Source organism: Larimichthys crocea, unplaced genomic scaffold, assembly GCF_000972845.2.
Source record: "Larimichthys crocea isolate SSNF unplaced genomic scaffold, L_crocea_2.0 scaffold83, whole genome shotgun sequence".
NCBI classification, from domain to species: domain Eukaryota; kingdom Metazoa; phylum Chordata; class Actinopteri; family Sciaenidae; genus Larimichthys; species Larimichthys crocea.
The window spans coordinates 706,432-727,390 of NW_020860930.1; the positions used below are offsets into that span (position 1 = coordinate 706,432).

The 20,959-nt window shown below is 42.3% G+C and overlaps 1 protein-coding gene across 2 annotated transcripts in view; it reads left to right on the forward strand.

Annotated features, from left to right (window-relative positions):
- Positions 1 to 20,959, forward strand: part of grid1b (glutamate receptor, ionotropic, delta 1b) — a 392,599-nt gene that overhangs the window by 323,341 nt on the left and 48,299 nt on the right. For both annotated transcript variants that reach the window (XM_019269039.2, XM_019269040.2), the window contains exon 5: positions 16,222 to 16,275. In XM_019269039.2, the coding sequence (XP_019124584.1) occupies positions 16,222 to 16,275 (54 nt within the window). The remainder of the gene's footprint in view (positions 1 to 16,221; positions 16,276 to 20,959) is intronic.

The window sequence follows — 20,959 nt, forward strand, 5'->3', positions numbered from 1 at the left end:
GTCTAAACATATAGAGGTTAAATACAGATGATCAACAAGCCTTTTTTTCCAGTTTGATGTGTAATAACGTCATGAAAATGCTCTGAACATCAAACGCTACCACATATTTCTTCTTCAGATGATGTAATGAACTGCCGTCTCCCTCTACAGACCTTATTATCATGCACCAAGACACCTTTACCTGCTCTAAAATGGGACACTTCAGTCCCTCTTCAATCTCCATCTCCATCCTCAGACGCTCGCTCGCTCCCCCCGTCCCTCTTTGTGAGCGGTTATAATAGGATGGAGGGATGAGTGACGGCTGCAGAGAGGAGGAGGAGGAGAGTCACCGGGGAAGATCAGAGGTCCAAGTCATCCTGTCAGAAAGTAAGAGCGATGAGGAGGCCGAGATATGAGAGAGAGAGGGAGGAGAAGTCATACAGAGGCTTCCCCTTTCTATGCGTCTTCATTTATACTGTATGTATAAGAGTTCGCCCGGATGGACATCAGACAGCGTCCCAGCGTTTCACTCTGTCATCACAGGAAGAAAGCTGAATGTATACGGAGTGAAGAGGGAAGGCAATTTTCTAACTGACTTATCAGGGGGGAAAAAATCAATGCCAGGCGGGTATGAAGTAACAAAACCTTGACTTACTCTCACACTCTCTGGTGATGCCGGTGAAATCAATAAAACCAAGCCGGCGGGTACAGTGCCGGGTCAGAGCCGTCACAGAGTTTAAGTCCTGTTGACCCACACTGACCTGTGATCAGGTGATCCACACTGACCTGTGATCAGGTGATCCACACTGACCTGTGATCAGGTGATCCACACTGACCTGTGATCAGCTGAACGGTGTCTCTGTCATTCGTACGTCTGTTCTCACACTATGTAACTTTGAGAAGTACGTAACGCTTTACGGCACTAAGTCACACAGCAGCAACTATTTCACTGATTCTGGTGAAACTGGATCATATTTTATGGAGGAAATGTTTTCTGGTTTTCCCTCTGATGGTGCATCCGGCCTTGCTCCGCCTCAACTCTCTGTGATTTACAGAGTTTATGATGGACATGAAGTAAACTGCTGACAGCTGTACGCTGTTAGATCAGTCCGTCAGCTTGCGGTGAGCTCAGAGCGACGGGTACCCGTCGCTCTGAGCTCACCGCAAGCTGACGACTGAGTGTTTGTACCAATGGACGACCAGGAAGAAGAAGAGGAGGTAACCAGGCTCAGCAGCTCTATGGCATGATGGCAGAGGAGCAGAGAGTGAAGAGGACGCTGACGGAGGAAGCTAAAGAGAAAAGGAGAGAGTGCGCGAGCAAGAAGCCGCCGGACAAGAGTAAATGTGGGACTGACTTTTAGTGGTTGGTGAGAGCTTGGTGAAATAAAAGGCTGAAAGACAGACGCCGAGCTGGGCTGACTGCTGCTGGACTAGGCAGTGAGATCAGCTGCTGCTGGGGACCTGGATGATGATTGGCTGCTTGATCAGAAGTAATGTAATCAGAGTAAATACTCGTTCTCCTCTCGCTCACTTTTCTTTAACTAAAACTTGTCGTCTTTAACACTGACTGCAGCGACATTCATCAGGCTTTAAACTACTCCTGAAACACACAGTCACAAACACTGAGCTGTGAAATCAGCAGAAATAAAATATTGAAGCTGATGTGGGTGTGTGTGTGTGTGTGTGTGTGTGTGTGTGTGTGTGTGTGTGTGTGTGTGTGTGTGTCCAAGTCATTACATGCCTGCATGCACATCCAGTCTATCTGCCTATCAGCCCGTGCACTGGCTATCTGTGACCCAAATATAGTGCGATGGTTTGGTGTGATTACCACTCAGCCGCGCCGCTGCCAGCCTCCCGTCGCCTGTCGTCTTCTTTAATGAAGCCCTTCTCTGAAAGGTCACCGCGGTTTGCCTGTTATGAAAGAACCACGCGGACATCTTCCTCGTATTTACGCCCCAGAAGTGCCAAACAAAGGTGACATTAAGGAGCGAGGAAAGTTTCAAAGACAAACCAGAGCTGCCTCCACGTTTCAAAAAGTAAAGCTGGGACTGTTACAGTTACTGCTGAACACAGACGAGCTGGATTTGTTTTCGTGTTCGTGAAGTCCAGAAGCAGAAGAAGAGGAACATATTTCATAAAGTTCAAGGCAGCGTGGGCGGAATATTTTATATGATCAGTTTAGAATATTTTAAAAGTTCAACAACGATTTACAGAAATTATGGAAGTATGAAAACATTCACCTGATGACACGTCAGTGCAGCATCAACATGATTTAGCTCAGCTCGTTGGTTCCTCTTTAAAAACAAATATTCAGTGTAATATTTAATGTGGTTCAGGTTTCATCAGGAGGACAATGGTGCATCTGTTGGGGACTACTTTCAGCGGCGGATTAATCCACATCTATTTCCTTGGTGTGTATCTGTGACAGCAGGACGGTGTGTAAATACACTGCAGTGTGTGTTTGGATGCTAATGAAGGAACAACAGTGTGACTCACTGATGTGTTTTTAATAGTTTTTGGACGACATGGAGCTCAGCGATCAGGCTGTGACACAGTACAAACAGAGCGTCCATGGGATTCATTGACAATAACACAAAACATTTTCTGACTTATGATTCAACAATGAGGTGAAAACTAAAAACATCTGCTGGGGCCAGATTTAGAGATTTAGAGAACTCACTGTTAAATGTGACCAAGACTTCATCAGACTCGTCTCACTCACAGTTATCACACAGTAACAACCTGAGTAACCGTCACCTTCCTTCATCATCGAGCCATAATGCAGCTGAAGTCAGAGGTTTGCAGAGTGAATGGAGCTGCAGGTCTGTCACAGGATTCTCTGAACCCTCCTGAGATGAAAGCCGCGGCTGCAGGCGCTTCGTGTTTGTTCTGCACGGATGTGAAACTGTAAAATTGTATGAAGTAATAAAAAAAAAGAAGAAGAGGAAAAACAAGTAGGCTCAACATAAATTATCTCAACAGCTCAACCAGGCGACTCACTCTGCAGCTTTCTGCTCACATCCAAAAAAAACACATTTAAAAATAGTCCAGACCTGACTTGTTGACATTTGTTATCATTAATTATTATTAATTAAAAATAATTAATTAATGTGTCATTTCAAAGAGAACATGTTGAAACCAAAACATCAAGGAAGGCTAGTCAGTGAGACGGACACAGCTCGTGTAGTTTGTTTAGTCCTGACGCTGTTCGAACTGAAAGCTGAATCTTGCATATTAATACTACATCATGCTCTCTGGCCTGTATGTAAATACAGTGCAAAGGTACAATGAGGTTTTTACATGTAGTACTTTATATGTAGTATTGATCAGGATGGTTCATGAGGACGAACACGTCTAACAACACAGATCCACAGTCTGCTCTGTCTGGGTTTTTCAGATGCAGATTCAGAGTTTGGATTCTGAAGAAGCGTAACAACTCTTTCAGAAACACGTCACTTCACGACCAAAGTTCGTCCTGGTTAGCCCAGACTCGTCTCGTTGGTTGGTGCATCTTATCGAACAACAACTACCTGACATGTTGGCTAAAGAAACACAACTTCACTAACTTTGTTGACAGCGGCCGCCTTGTTAGCGACGTGACATCGACCAAACCACGTTAAAATCCAGTGTTCACGTCATTTCATGTTCATTTCATCTTCATACCGCTGTAGTAAACCAGATCCAGGGTGAATATTTACTTGTGTTAGTCCTTAGTGGTCTAACATCAAACACAGTCGACCTGGGAAGGAGACCCAACACTCAACACTCAAGAGGAACTTTGTTCTTCCACAGAAAGTTTCAGAAAAATATAACAAATATAATATAAGTATTTTTATATGCATGATAGAAACAGTAAAATCAGTTTTCATGATTCCAGAGTCGAATCAGTCAGACTGGCTGTTTTTTTTATAACAGCCTCTTTGTTTCACACCCTCGTACACTCAGGATTACACATTTCTGTAAACTAACCACCACAACGAGACGGACAGACAGACAGACAGACAGACAGGCAGACAGACAGACAGACAGACGGACAGACAGACAGACAGACAGACAGACAGACAGACAGACAGACAGACAGACAGACAGACAGACAGACAGACAGACAGACAGACAGACAGACAGGCGTTTCTCCAACAGGAAGATCTATAAAATTGATCCTTTATCTGGCATCTGAACACGTCTTCCACTTGTCTCTGCTGAACCTTCAGGATGATCTGTTTTCTCTTCACTGTTGTTGCTACAGAGAATTCAGACCATCAGTTCTCTGGCAGAGGTGAAGGCTGTGTGAGGTGTCAGAGCAATTCTTGTGCTCGGCACAGCTCCAGCAGAGCCGAGGAGGCGGGAGGCTGAAACAGCTTCTGAGGTGGTGCTGAGGACCGGTTTCCATGCCTACACAGCAAGTGGTTAACAGGGTCTCGTTGTGAGCTTTGCAAAGGCTGTTGACACGCTCAGGCCAGAGCAGAATAAATCCAGCGAAGCTGCAGATCCTCTAAAAATATCTTGTTAGTCAAATTCTGTTAGTCTGTACGCAGTAGCAACAGGTCTGTTGAATTCAAGCGAAGGACAATGAAGGCATCATGGTCGAGGGTTCGATTCCCTGAAAGCTGAGCAAGCCTTCATTTCTCCAGTTATTGCCTCCATGCTTATCTGTTGTCTTGATGCAATTAAAGGGATAGTTCAGGTATTTTGGACGGTGGTTCTGATCCAGAGTCAGTTCACTTCATGTTACTTACAGTAGACCAGGATCGGCACAGTTTGTAGATGCAGATAAGAAGACCAGATTTTAGACACTAAAAACATCAAAATCAGTCAAGTGTGAATTATATTTAGGATTTTCACTGATGTCAGCCTTTTTTTCTTTGGCACCGTACAACTTCCGTATTCCTGCGTACCACCAGAACACCTCAACCACACACCGTCACTATTATCTTCAAAAACTTTCCAAGATGGATTTCTAATTGTCTTTACTACATTTAATGAAGTAAAAGATCTGAACACTTCCGACCATCATCACTCTTTTAACTCTATTTCAACTCCTGAGACAAATGTCTGACTGCTAAATCCTAAAAATAATATTTAACTTTACTTATAAGTCATGCTTTAAAGCAGCAATACTAAAAATAATAAAATCAGAAACAGAAGTGATACAGTGACAGCAATACAAACATAAAAAAGCTCTTTGGTGCTGTTCAGGTCCCGTAAAGTGACTTTTTGTAGCTGTATCTATGACAACAACATCATGAGAGCAGCGATCGTGAATCTGAACAGTAAAATTGTGTCTGGACAGAAAAACAATGAGCTCAAAGTCACTAAAGCCAAAACTCAGCTGATAATTATTTGCCAACACATTGTCACGTTGTTGTTTTTACATGTATTGGTGATAAATGACAGAACAGTGTCTCATAAAGAGAAGACATAAAACACGTCTGTTACTTTTCTTTCCAAACCGACCTAACAAAGTTCTGATTGACAGATCTGTTTTGTAGCTGACACCATCCTAATTAATTTTTGAACTGCAGAGATGTTTCATCAGTCACGACGTTCAGAGAAGTCATTAGCAGGTATTTTTTCTTCTTCTTAATGATTTCATATTTTCTCCAATTTGTAATGATTGAGAAACGTATCCTCAGGCTCCACACACAACACGTCACATGCCACACTGCAGTCAATATATTATCATTTTAATATTCACTGTGATATCAGTGTCATTATGTGCTGCGACAAATCATGATGAAATGTGCCGGGTGCTTGATAAAGTTTGTCACACGAGATAAATGGGACATTAAGGATAATTTATAGACTTATTACTTTTGTGGCTGTGATGAGAAACAGTAGATATGAATATATGAACAGATATCTGTTTATGCGACGGCGGCACCTCCTCATCTTCCTCCTCCATTTTCCTCTTATTTCCTTCTCACATGCAGCTCGATACCTTTTGAAGCTCAGAATGAAGTGAGAGAAAATGTCCTGCAGCTTCGTGTTATTGAGAGGAGTCCACCCACACACACACTAAACATATCCACCAATACTATCATTACGAGTTTGGCCACAAATCGAGCTGATTTGTTCCCGAGAAGACGACTGGTGGTTATTAAATTTGACATTTGTAGCATTGGATGTGCTGATCTGTGAAAGGTTTCCACTGAGGGTACTTCTTGTTGTTGTTTATGACCTTTTCTGGAGTGATCGTTAACGGCCTATTGATGAGTGAACTATTGATAAGGCAGACAGAACATTGATCTTTTTATCATGTAAAGTAGAAAAGCAGTCACCGAAGCATGAACACTTTAAAAGACGTGTCTCTGTAGGTGTTATTTCACTCATATATTGAATAAGTGCGGCGACTGTTTGGACCAGTGGTTCTCTGTGAAGCGTGGATGAACAACATGGATTGATCCTCAGTTAAATATGTTGCTGTTGTGCCAAACTACTATTAAATGAGAGTAAGTGTAGTTGTATGAGGTCCTGGTCTATAGTAGAGGTTGGTCAACACGCCCCAAGTTTGCCAACCAGTATGAAGCTAAGCAAAGTGCTGCTGTGCACGGGTGGATGAGTGCAGGCATGAGTTACAGTTTTAGTCAGACTTTAAATTTAAGTCTGCACTTCCTGCCAATTCGTCCCACCACACTGCTGTCACAGTAATTAAAAATAAGCCAGTTAATTAAGTGCACATGAGCACACTGAGCGCAGAGATGTTAAAGCTACAACGACTGGCAACGACTGAACGGGGTTCATTCAAACAGCTAGTTGTTTGTTTTTTTAGTGGATTTTGGTGATTGGTTGGATTTTGGTGATTAACAGTAAAGAAACAGTCAGAAAAAACAGTCAACAACCTCCAACAGAAGATGTTCAGATGTTGATCGGTCAACAAACTGTTTAATTCTGTATTCATATGCAGATTAATGCATAATTGATTTTCTGCATACTCCTCCTTACTTACACTCGTTGTTGAACCTACGTGAACCAAAATAGCAGGTTAGCTTGGAGGCGCCCACGCAGTCCATTCATCCACGACCCCACGCTTCGTGCTGCTAATATCGGTAGCTCCCTGTTCATTAGTTTCATTGACCCTTCTTCACCTCTGCTACGCTTCCACCCACTGTGTTGACATAGCCGCTCTCAACACCTTGGATAATAAACCAGATGTGTCCAGGAGTAAATATTCTCTTTTTTGTGATTTCACTGAAACACCTGAGGGAGTTTAACACAAGCGTCTTGACTTTTTGAACACCATCTTACAAAACCAAACATGAAACCTCCTCGTTCTCGGATTCTTTCGTGTCCTACATGAACTCTTATCTTGTGAAGAGCTGCTTTTAGCAGAACTCTCACGGGCTTTAACACCCAGAGAGACGATGAGGAAGCGAGGAAGGCCCTCTTCCTTTTTTTTTTTTCTGACAAAGTGAGCAGGAGATGGCGAGCCTAAGGTATCTTGACTCGTCCTGACAGGATCAACTTGACCTCTGGTGATTCTTGAAGTCTCAACAGCCTGGATGGAGGTCATCGTGTTGCGGTTATAAAAGCAGCTGAAGTACTCTGAAGCTTTTTCCAATTTTAAAAACCCAACGGTGTCAATGTGTTTGTGTGCTTTGTCGCACACGTTTACAGGAGTGTAGATTCTTGTAAAACTCAGATTGCCGAATGTCTTTCTTTTCTGTCTTCATCTATATGTTCTTTCTTGTTGTTGTTCATTAGATTTAGCTGTGGCACAGAAAGAGAGCCAGATAACAAGCTCAGCAGCAGAGCACCCACCCAGAACGGAGTGAAGGTGTGAATCCTCAATGTCAAAAACAATGAGCGTCTTTATCAGCAGTCCTGAGACGTCTCTGTTCAACGTTACCTCACTGCAGACCATAAACCGTCTGTCTTCTTCTGAAAGTGTTCCCCCGCCTTTATCTCAAATGAACACAAGACATTTCAACCTAAAGAAAAGAACATAGAACAGCTGTGAATGTGAAGTGCTTCATATCTCAAACGACAACACATTCATCACCATCACCATCATCGTCATCTCGTATTTGTCTAACTATGAAGATGTTGAGATTTCAGTGCTTTTTATCCACCTGGATTGTTTTGGTGTGAGTTGCAAAGATATCAGCCTTCTTCTAACATAACATTAGTCTCCTTTCTGATATAATGAATGTCAGGTTGTGGGAAAACTCAGCAGCTGTATCTCTTTCTGAAGAATAATGATCTGTTTCGTCAAGATAATCAACAGACCTTGTTGTGAGCATCTTCTTTCATGTCAGTGCACAGACACATTGGACGAAAGGATCACGCCTGTGACAGCGTTGGATGTAAATATTAAAGGCGTAACGTTACAGCTGATACAGTAGCTTTAAAATTCTGCAACTCACACCAAAACAATCCAGAACTGTCTCTTTAAAATCCATTCCTTAATCCTTACGTCTCACCATGAGGTCCAGCAGCTTTTAATCTTCTTCGACCTTCCTCGGATGTTCTGTTCCTCGCGTAAAAGCGAAACATGTTCCTGAAACCATCCGTCCATCCATTAATTTCCTGCTGCTTATCTAGGTGCAAGTCGCAGGCTGTAAAAATATTACCTGCAGCATGTTCTGGGTCTGCCTTGAGGGCCTCCTTTCATTTGGTCATGTCCAGAATTTGTCCACAGGAATCCAGGAGGCATGCTGAACCACCTCAAGTAGCTCCTCAAACTCTGTCCACCTCGATGTCCTCACGTTTATGTCCATATTGGACCTTTTAGCACCTCATACTTAATGCCTGCGTCCAGTGCTGTTGCAGGAATTAGTCTGTCCTGTGTAGGCAGCTGAAAAGAGTGTGAGCAGTGTGGCTCACCTCGGAGCATGTCTGACTTTCAAGTATAGCATCTTTCAAACCTGAATCATGCCACAGTTCAGCCCTGTCTCCGGGGAATTCTGTTCACAACTAATTTGCAGCAGTAGATATGTTCTGGAGGGAAACGTGATGCCGACTGAAGGAAATAATGAGGAAATGTTGTTAATTAACATATTTGGCAAGTCACAAAAATGTTGATACTGAAACTAAAATATTCCCTGACAACATATTTGTTTTTTGTCAAAATAAGCAGTCTTGTAATACACGATCCAGCATTACTCGACATTTTAACATATTTTTTACACTGTGTAGACACAAACACAGATGGTTTGGTTCAAAGAAAGTGACTTTAGACGTGAGATCTTTGTACTAATATTCAAACTAAATCACAACAAACAAAATTTAGAAAAGTTCTTTTGTTTCCAAACCAGAGACAGTCTGGATACAAACCAAGGACAGGTTTTGTTCATGCACCCATGGACACAAACAATCAATGAACATAATCCATTGTACTGTACTGCCTGTCTCTCTGGTGCTTCCTCGGGTTTCACTGCTGGATGACGTTGGAGTCTTTGACCAGCTTCACAATAGGTGGCTTTTCCATTCAGGAAACCAACTTTGGCTGCCTGTATCCATTATTCATGGGTGAGGTTTGGATAGTTGAGAGCTTTCCCTTCAGGCTCAGCTCTTTCTTCAAACATGAGAGTACAATGCAATCCCCCGTCGACACAGTAATCACAAAATAAAGATGGACATTTCATCTCAAGCAAAAAAATATTCTCTTCAGTCCGTCTTCTTCAGTTTGTCTCAGATGTTCTCTCCTCTTCATCTCAGAGTACGGATGTTTTCTCGTATTTATTTCAAACTGAATATCGTGTCTGTTATTCAGTTCACCTGAGCTCACTCCATCCTATGAAGATGTTCTCTGTTCGTGTGAGTCTATAGAGAAGGCTGAAGAATATATTTTCCATTTTCCCATCTCAGATTCAAATAAAGCTAAAGAAAATCACGGAGAGAAGTAAAGAACCAAACATGCTGGACTTTTCTTTTTCGAGTAGACTTCTTGGGCCATTTCTGTGGCCATGGGCGTGTGTTCCCCCAGCGAGCACCATCCTCGAGGGTTTGATCCCAGTGTTCCATTAACATGGTGTTAAAAGCAGCAGTTCCTGGTCTAACATCCATGCTTGCTGCTGCTCTCACCGCCTGTTAATGCTTGTTGTCAGGACTATTAAACCCACAGAGAGAGAGAGGGAGGAAGGCAGTAGAGCGTAATATAAACGAGGTAACTCCCTAATCCCCCTGTACTGGACCACTCACATCCCTGGAGCTCTGCTGCTGGCTGCAGAAATCAAATAGGAACACTATAAAAAAACACAACAGTTCTTTAGCTCTGCTTCTTTACACAAGTTGAATCATTTCACTTCCCTCTCTCAGCCATGTGTGACCATTTCGTGCAGCCCATCCTGAACAGAAAAGCAGCTGCATAGATCGTGTGTGCAGGCAGCTCATCACGACCTGCATTCATTGTTACGCGATGACCTCTAGTGGTCATAACAAGAGCAAAGGAGGAAGTCGGGGGGCGAAATATAAAGAGCAACAGAATCCGTGTAGGAGTTCAGGGTGGATGAGTCAAACTCAGAGTTTCACCCATTAGACAACGTGACAGTGAAGGTCTGCTATGCTGGTACTCTCCAACGGTCACTGGCAATCAACCTGTCCATTCCGGTTTCTTGGTACGTTACCAAACATGAAGACGTAGATTCTATAAAAAGACCAAAACAACAGTGTTTTAATCCATCACCCATCAAGCCCATTGGTTCCTACGGAAGATCTTTAAAGTGTTTTCAAATATAGTTTAATTTTAATATAACTTTCAGCTGTGGATTAATCCACATTTGGTGTAGTAGCAGTTGTCGTGACTCACTGATGTGTTTTTAATTTGGAAGGAAGATACATCAGACTGATAGAAGATACGTTCACCTTAGATTTGGTCTTTTCAAGGAATTTGCTGATAGTATTTCTATCTTATATCTATATATGTATCTATATCCATCTTTTATACTGATGTCATGATGCCCATATTCAGGTTAAAGTTCAAACAAAGTGCTCAGTGTGACGTTTCATTGAGATAAATTGTTGTTGTACATTTAAAAATAGAAACTACAGAATTGAACATAAACAGATATTAGAAGCAGTTCATCCGATCCACACCTCATCGCACATCGTAAGGCTGACGTGCTGCTGGGGGAATAAAACAAAGATTAAAACATCAGCCGAGCAGAGAAAAATACAGATATTCACTTTCTTAAAATCTGCATCTTCTTTTGTTGTTGTGAATATTTATATGCAACCTACTGGCAGCATGTTGCCTCGTAGGCAAAACAGAGAAACAGAAAGCGTTTTGAATGTTTTGATGTTCACAGCAACACGTTCGGTCTTTAAGATTTTAAAATGTTGTTTTGTTAGTGGTGCAGGATCTCGAGGTCTTTAAACGTGTCAGACCTTCTTCTTTAGTCCTAATGATTCATTTACCTCGCACCGCCCCTGTGCACTCAGAGTGTAATCTAAAATAAATGTATCTGATAAAATAAATAAATAAATACAGGTGTTTTTTAAATGAGTAAGAAAAAAAAGTGATTTGTTGTTGCAGGAGACGGGTCAGTGGACTCTGAAGGTCCCACATCAGAACAAGATTTATAATGTGTTCCTGTCTAATGTATGACCCTCAGAACAGAGCAGGTGTTTGGATTTGGAAAGAGGTATTTCAACAACAGGACTGACTCGGCGGGTACATTTTAGTCTGCCCTCTTTTTTATGTCTTTATTTTTTTGTAGACAAGACACTGCAGACAAAAACATGTTGTTTTTCTTCCATTTCAAACTCGAGGAAAGAAAACTCCCCAAATCTAAATTTAGGTGTTTAATGGATTTCACTTTGTCTGTTTGTGTCTGTAGATTTCACCAAAAGTTACATTAGATAATGCCTCATGCATATTTAAACATAAAATATCAGAAATGCCTTAAAGACGTCCAGACGAGTTGATGTCAAACAAACTCCTTCACGTCAGTTTGTATATTCGGCTGGTGAAACACTGAAGATGTCTCCTCCAGCGACAAGTGTCTCTCTTGTTCTGTCTTTATTCCTCAGACAGATGAAGTGATCGAAGTCCTGACCCCGCGTGCCCTCATGTATCAGAGGAATAAGAAAAAAAGGCTAACTGCTCAAAGTGTCGCTGTGTTTACCGTGACGTCCCTGATCCTCAGGCCTGCTGTCGGCATGGTTTCCTCTCCGTGCTCTGACTCTTTGCTTTCACTCGCCGAGCTTCTCTCACATTTGTGCATCTGTCAGTCATGTGAGTCAGCCTTCATCATCTCCATCCTCCCCTCCCGCAGCACAAAGCGTCGCGGCCATACTGCGACCCCGTCAGATGGAGTGAGGAAGCCGACAGCGGCTTGCATAAAGTGTCGCTTCACCTTCCAGTAAATGTTTCAGTTCGTGCCCGCAACTTCAACTTTATGATAAACACAACATGTTCTCATTGCCGACTCAGTGACCTGACGTTCTAGGTTCCACTCTGGTGTCAGTTTTGAATGTGTAGGGCACAATTAATATGCAACGTCCAGTTAGACTTTCAAAATAAAGCTTCAGTGAGTTAAAACAGTCTCCAGCTTAAAATACATACACAGCAGAACTAAACATAATGCAACTAACGCATGCTGTGCTGTATATGTAACGGACTGTACGTTTTAAAAACGTCTCCTGGGTTTGACTGACCTGTCCGTCCATGGACTGTCCTGCTCTTCACACTGAGGCACCTGACATGAACATCACATCAAACCATCTGTCAAACAAGCAACTTCAGAAATGGCAGTAGAGATGTACACACTAGTTTGAAGAGTTTGTCGAGTCCAAGACCAGGACTAGTTGAAACAGGTTCAACTACAGTTTAAGATTCCAAGAGTCCAAATGAGAGAGACAAGACTGAGACACACATTACGTCTTGTAATGAGCATGAAGACAAGTGCAGTGTTGGATGAAATGAGGTAATAAAGTTGACTTGAGGTGCGTTATTTTCACTTAAAAGTCACATAAAGATGAAGTACAACTTCACATTTTGGTCTTTTCATGATCATAATCACATTCTGTAGACGGGTGAATAACAAAACACTGTCAGACTAAATGTACCTTTGGGTACACAGACTTATTCAACAAGCTATTCTAACTCACAGACACCATAATCTCTGCACTGTCTCACTGTGAACAGCTGAAATAAAAATGAATTACTAAAATAAATGATAGTTCTCAGTTTCTCCCGACACGCTAATGGAAAATCTAACAAATAACAGCACAGATGTCACTGTTTTGAACGTTACTTTTGCTAGACTCAAAAACCAACTAGAATATTTGTCGAAACCGGCGAGTCCAAGACGAGTCTGAGACAAAACGTTGCAAGAGCGCACTGGTTTGAGACGTAGAGCCGATGACCAAGCGGCAGTATCTGACAACATGGCAGTTTTTCATTCATCGACTCAGTTGTGTTCATGAATATTTGAGTCCTGTCGTTCTGTGGAGTTCTCGACCACTTGTAGCACTGCCTGTTTTCGTTAATATTGTACAATCCCACCAATGGCTTCACACCTCCGATAATCAGCATTTGAAGTTCAATGTGAAGAAGAAGACAGCCAACAAGCATGAATGTAAACAATGTAGATTTAAATTTGCCATTAAGTTCATAGTCTTTGGAGAAAAGAGGACTCGGATATCTTCAAATTCTGTCTTGAATATTTAACAAATTCTCAAAACTCTTGTTTGTAATTGGCACTTGTTTTGACTTCCTTAGACGTGGAAGTAACTGTCAGAACTGTCATTTCTGATTGCACACATGCTTCTTCTCTTTCTCATTTTCACAGAAAAACAATCAAGTTTTCAGACAAATGAGTTTGAATATAAATTAGATCCATGCAGCACGAGGCTATTTAAAAAAAAAAAGTCAGTAACTCAGTATCCGGACACATGAATCTGTTTGTTTCCATCCACAACTCGACTTTCAGACATTATATTTCTTGTTCAACTAATCTGGCAAATCAGTAATGTGTCTTTAAATATTTATTCATGGGTTAGCCCTGAACAAAGGGCATGAGAAATATTGTGGATATTATATTTTATGGTTCCTCTGCAGGGAATGATGAGGTCAACATGTTCTGCTGGTTCCTATGTTGTGTACAAATGCTCCATATAACTGTACTCTCCTATTTTCCTCTCAGTGTTTGCCTGTTTCTGCAACAGGCCTCTTCACCCACAACGATCATTAAAAGCAACAATATACATGTATTTTACCTCGAGGGTTGACATGTAATTGTTAGATATAACCCATTTCTGTGCCCACGGTAGCAGAAAATAAACCAGAATGAAATGTGGCTCCATGACAGGCTGTGTTTTAGATGAAAGAGCAAGAAGTCGAGGAGTAAAAACCCAGAACGTGAATTAAAATAACATCAGTTATGAATAACAGAGTTATATAAGATAGAGTTATGGAAAGATGAACCTTTAGAGTTCTGCCTGCTGTCACAGGTGAGTCATGCCCAACAGTGTGTGTGTAGTACAGTCCTTAACATTAGTCCATGCAGAGTTACCCATCTGAACTGCATTATGTATTCTGAATTACAAATGATTATTGTTGTAATAACAGATCAGAGACAGAAGTCCTCACTTGGTCTGTGCACATCGACAGTCCACGGTTGGTCATGTAAGCGTGTACATGTGTGTGTGTGTGTGTGTGTGTGTGTGTGTGTGTGTGTGTGTGTGTGTGTGTGTGTGTGTGTGAGGTAATACCTACAGTCCATCTGGGCCCCGGTAAAGGTTATGATGACAGGTGTAATATCTTCAAGTATGAGATGTGAAGTGTATTATGAGAGCAGGGGCTGTGTCCTTTACTATAGGTTAACCCGATCACACACACACACACACACACACACACACACACACACACACGTGTAAAGTGTTTCTGTTTAGATCGATTCAGACTGTCTCATGTCTCATAAAAAATCTCTTATAAATCTGTATTTGTTCTGATTTATAAAATTAGTCCAGCAGCAGTCAGCCCAGCTCGGCGTCTGTCTTTCAGCCTTTTATTTCACCAAGCTCTCACCAACCACTAAAAGTCAGTCCCACATTTACTCTTGTCCGGCGGCTTCTTGCTCGCTCACTCTCTCCTTTTCTCTTCTTAGCTTCCTCCGTCAGCGTCCTCTTCACTCTCTGCTCCTCTGCCATCATGTCCGTAGAAGCTGCTGAGCCTGGTTACCTCCTCTTCTTCTTCCTGGTCGTCCATAACGCCTGTTGGTACAAACACTCAGTTCGTCAGCTTGGCGGTGAGCTCAGAGCGACGGGTACCCGTCGCTCTGAGCTCACCGCCAAGCTGACGGACTGAGCTAACAGCTGCTACAGCTGTCAGCAGGTTACTTCACTGTCCATCATAAACTCTGTAAATCACAGAGAGTTGAGGCGGAGCAGCCGGAGGACATCAGAGGGAAAACCAGAAAACATTTCCTCCATAAAATATGATCCAGTTTCACCAGAATCAGTGAAATAGTTGCTGCTGTGTGACTTAGTGCCGTAAAGCGTTACGTACTTCTTCCAAACCCGGAGCAGCGTCGGACTGATTTTAAATTTGTTGTTTTATGGTACCAAACTTTCCCAGTGCTCCCTCAAGCTTTTTACTGTGAGTGTGTCAGTGTTCGCTGATCTGGAAGCCAAATGAGGACCTGTTAGAAAACATCTGGCCTGCCGAGCCCCAGGACGCAAACTGATATGTGTGTACACACTTTGTGTGTGTGTGTGTGTGTTAAACAGGCTAAACTGACTTCTTCTTTCAAACTAGGAAGGTGCAGCTACAGGCTAGCTGCTGCTCAATCCTCCACACCGGACCTTTAAGTTGCTGTTTCCATCGTCCTGTGTAATAAAACATGAAAACTTTCCGGGTTGGTGCAGGGTGACCCACAGAACTTCACCAGTTTAACTCTGCTCTGTGCTATCAGCTGCATGCTTCACTCTCATCTGCAGGATGCTGCATGTTATTAGGATTATCACACGGCGGCAGAGGACCAGGCGAGCTCCCGGCGCTTTGATAAGTGCAAACCGCTCGCTCGGCTCTGCCTGAAAAGCTTTTGTTGCTCGACGTTTCTTGGCAGGACAACTCATCAACGGAAAGAGCAGAGGCTTGGTTGTTTTTTAGGGGGAGTGAACTTTTCAAAGCAAACACACTGCGATCAGACAAAGATGACACAAGTGGGAACAAAGACGAAGCAGCAGTGGTTCGCTGTAACAGCTGCTTCACACGGCCACATCGCTGCCTGCAAATGTGATTAAACTGGCTGCAGCGTTGGTGTTAACCCGTCTCTCTCTCTCTGTTTGTGTCTGCAGGCGGTGGAAACAAATCTGGCCTCCAAAGACAGTCACTGGGTGTTTGTGAACGAGGTAAGACACATGGACACAAAGTCAAACATTATATGGTGATGATATTCACCAACATGGCTAATGTAGGAAACCTTTATGGACATCACTTTCCAAACATCTGTCCTTCACCTTTATTTATTCTCAGATATTAAAACCATTTATCTCAGTACTTTGATCAGCTGTTCATCCTTTACGTTTAGCTTCCCCCACTCTATATCCAATCCAATTCACTTTTGTCTATTTATTCCAAAATGTGTCCGTGACTTTATTCTTGGTATTTCATCTGTTCATCCATTAAATTCACTAGTTTGAACTGTTTGTTCATTAAATTTGGTCAGCCAGTTTAACCGCCCCATGAAACCAACCTCGTTAACCGAACACACACAACTTGTAAAGAGGAAGAAGTTTTTGTTAACGTGTAATCCTGTCAAACCTGATTTTAGGTCCTGTGCCTGAACAGTTTCGGTTGTGGTGAATAAGAAAAGGTTGCAGCTCGGCTTTGAACCGTGACCTCTTCTTGGTTCTCTGGTTGTTTGATGGTGCCGCTCTCAGTCCTAATAAACCACACCGAGAGGCCTGAGACATTTCCAGGCAGCTTCAGCTGTTTATTTGGTGCCAACAAATAAAAGTCGGTCTTTAAATCAAACAAACTACACAGACTTAACGTTGTGAAACTCTTAAACTCAACAGAAATGAAGAGAACCCGTCGAGGTTTTCCTCCCTCATCAGGTCACAGTCTGATTCAAAAGACTTCACCAACCATTCAGCTGATTCAGGACAAAGACTGCACCATGACTCTGAATAAAATGTTCAAGAGCACCTTTCAGATAAAGACACAAGCCGAGCGTCTTTGTGCCGTTTCCTTTTCCCCCCGTGGTCGGAGTAAAATTGAAATGAGCCGAGTGCAAAAAGACAAAATGACAGCAAACTTCCACCTCAGCTGGGATTTTGTTAAATCTTTAAGTTCTGACGTCTGCAGAGCTCGCAGAGCTCCGAGTCCTCTGCAAAGTGACTGTGAGCTTTTTCTTTAAACGATCTTTCCTTTTTAATTCTTCGCTCTGCTCTCTGTATCAATGCTCGGCCATCTTCCCAGCCAATTAACTGAGCTGACAACTGTTAACGGCATAATTCAGAAAAACTGTCATCTGCTGAAGGCTGAACACAAAAACCTCAGAGCTCATTTTCTTTTTACCTCCAGCTCGATGGAGACAGACCTCCTCGTTCTGTTTAATTCCTCTGCTTTGTTTCAAAGTCATCGTTTAACTAATTATACTCTGCGCTGTTTTAATTAGCCGACAGACTCAAACAGTCAGAGTCTGTTCGAGTTTCTGATCACACGCGTTCCTTCTGATAAATGTGCTGGCTTCATTTCAAACCTGCTGGAACTTCTTCTCATCTTCGAATCATTCAGGATCATCCAACTCTCCCTCTTTCTTTCCTTCCTCACGTTCTTCTTTCATTCCTGCCAACAACAGAAGATGAAATCAGATTAAAAGTCGTCTTAAATATCCGTTACTTGAACATAAACCAAAATCTCTGGAGCATAACAGGAAGTTTCCTCTCATCGTGCGTGACTGCCGTACAAACTGGAAAAATAAAAAATAAAAATAAATAAATTCTGGTTTGAAATAAAAACATTTTTGGACGAGACTGAAAAAGAAAACTGAGACACATTAAAAAAAAAAAATTCAATCTTCTGAATCTCTGAACATTTAATAAAATATTATTAAATCATTTTACTCAGGGATGAAAAACAGACGGACAAAAGAAACAATCTGCAGAAATATGTGAAGGAGTCGTAAAAACAAAACGATAAAATGTCTGATAATTATTATTACTGAGGAAAGAGCAGAGTGTGTGTGTGTGTGTGTGTGTGTGTGTGTGTGTGTGTGTGCACCATTACAGGTGAACACTGGCTTCTCCATTAACTTCACAATAGATGAGAACAATGCCTGTAACCATGGCAACTGAGAAAAATACCAAAAAAACAGCTGCACTCAGGAGACATGAAAATAAAAGATGCATGAAAACTCTGTTTGCGTTTGTCTGATCACATTATATTTAATATATAGTATTACTATTACTATGATATGAATTCATAGTTTACCTGAGAGCATGGGGCCTAAGCTAGTTTCTCCGTAGGACTCCATGCGAGCAGAGCTTAATGTTGCAGCCGGGGGAGAAGCCCCCTGCTGGACATTACAAAGACTACAGCTTGAAGACACTTTGAGTACCAACAGAACCGTCATGATAACAATAAAATACATAAATCTGGTCTCCTAATGTTTGCTCTCTGCTCGGTGCAGTGCTGGTGATGTTGTAGCTGCAGAGTCAGGCAGGTTGTCAGCAGGAGGAGACTTCTTGTCCTCTTCACCCTCCGTCTGCCGGAGACACAAACAACCACGACCAGCCGACACCAATTAAAAAGACCCGGAGAGACAGAGAGAGTTTGAGAAAACAGAGAAAAGAGGAGAGGACGGAGAACAAACAGAGGTATGGAGAGGAGCTGTGTTACAGTAATGAGACAGAGAAGAGGTGAGTAATTAACGAGAGGGGAAGAGGCGACGAGGTGAGCGAGGGATGAAAGAGAGACGCTCGGTGGGCGGCGCTGGTGTCACCGAGCAGCTGTCAGGTTTGATCAGTCTGATACCGAACGCCATCGGACGGGAATGTTCAGATAAAGAAACACGTGAAGCTTCCATGGAGCTGCATGCGTTACTGAGAAAAACACGATTTGTTGAATAATCATGAGTCAGAGATCTGCACAGCTTCAGAACACGAATATCACCGACTGCCATCATATTTATTTTTCAATATTTCTTAATCAAATGACTGGATGAAGCAAAAATGTCAATTATTTCTAATTACGACGTCGCAGAGGCCGGTTACAACTCCAGCTCCTGTTCTGGCACGACACCGGCTCCGCTCCTGCACGCCGGCCTGAAAACAAACTGAGCTAACATAAACTAACAGCAGCTACACGAATGACAGACACCATTCACCTGATTACAGGTCAGGAGATAACAGATTATCAGAGGAAAGTGACATGACGAACATTTCTGTTAATACGCAGGTGTTGACTCATTTTCCACCTGCAGCCTTTAGCCAGATGTTTTGAAACCGGTCAACAAATGGAGCTTTTGTTTAACCAGAAACTCTGAACACAGAAACATCACGTCAGTCCGTCTGAGAGATGTTCAGATATTTCACAGGAAGCTGAAGATGTTTCTTCAACCTTGTGAAGCATTGTACTAAAGATTAGTCTTTAGAGGAACAGCGGTCAGTGTCAGAGACGAACGCTTAGTAATTATTATTTAAATGAAGTTTTACCTTGAGGTACTTGATGTTTTCATGGTGCATTCAAAGACCTGTCCACTTTGAAATGACCCCTCAAATAAAAGAAAAGGTCTTTTACAAACTTTCCTATTCAGGCTGTCTTTGTTAACGAGACGTCCGTTTGTTTCACGGTTGTATTTTTTAAAATGGGTTAAAGTTAAACAAAACCTAATTACCTAACGCATCCATTGGAAACCAGTCGGAGTGGTTGAGATGAAAATGGACTCTCACTGTTAATGACACCGGTACCTCTCTTTGAAATGCAAATCAGACTCTTTGAGAACAAAAGCGACTGCAGGTGTGTCCATTAAACCATCTGTCTGTAACGGCAGATAAATCCATCAGAGCATCGCCTCTCTGTCCGGGTTTGCTTTTTCTTCCTCCACCTTCCTCTTCATCTGCCTCCATCAGCCCACGCTCGCTCCACCCAAACTCATATATGACCGTATATATTCTATATATCTGATATAATTTATTGTAAAAGTTGTAACTTCTTACTCAGCCACTGAAATGACACTAAACTAGACAAATGTCATGTGTCAGTGTCCAGTAATTAAAGAGGAACTCCATCGATTTTCCACATCAGAGTGCGTTTCCACTTTCACTGGAGTCAGCGTTGGTTTGTGCTGAAGACAGAAATGTGAGGTTGTGGAGTTACAAAGAAGTTCATGTACAGTGTGTATGCAGAACGTTCTCTGTGGTGTTTTTATGGCCCTGTTACTACAGCTACGACTGTTTGAAGCTTTAAAATTCCCATGAAACAAGAAGTAGACTTCTGTTTACTTCCTCCTTTTTATGTGTTTCTGAGTTCGAGATGTCCTAAAATGCACCGTACAGACCACAAACCCTTCTGTTTGAGGACACAACATGTCCATTCATGTGGCGCCGTCCTCAGAGCAGCATTTAAACTGTTTTACCCGGCTGCTGTTGAAGACTAAAGTTGTTTCTCCATCTTTAATCTCGTCCAGCAGTCTGGTTCATAATGACCCAAGAGCGTGATCCAGACACTTAGAGTCTAACGGCAGTTGTGTAATGATGTCTAACAGCACGTTTATGATAAACATCTCACCATGCCATGTTTTCTATTATCTGGAGTGTTAAGCGACGGCCTCATTGCTTCTGAATAAGCTGCAGTGGATTGTACACAATGTCCTCTCTAAGCGTCCTCAGTCGGGATCCCATCTTTCCTAAAAAACTCTATTACCTGCGCCTGAAGTTACATCACACTGCTCGCTGTGTTTCTCAGGAAATAACTACCCTCCAAACCTCTTATCTGGTTCTTTCAGTGAGTCCCATGATCCTCAGCTTACCTCGCAATCGTTCTAAAGCCCGCCTGTGCCTGAATGCAAGTCATTATACCACCCGTGTA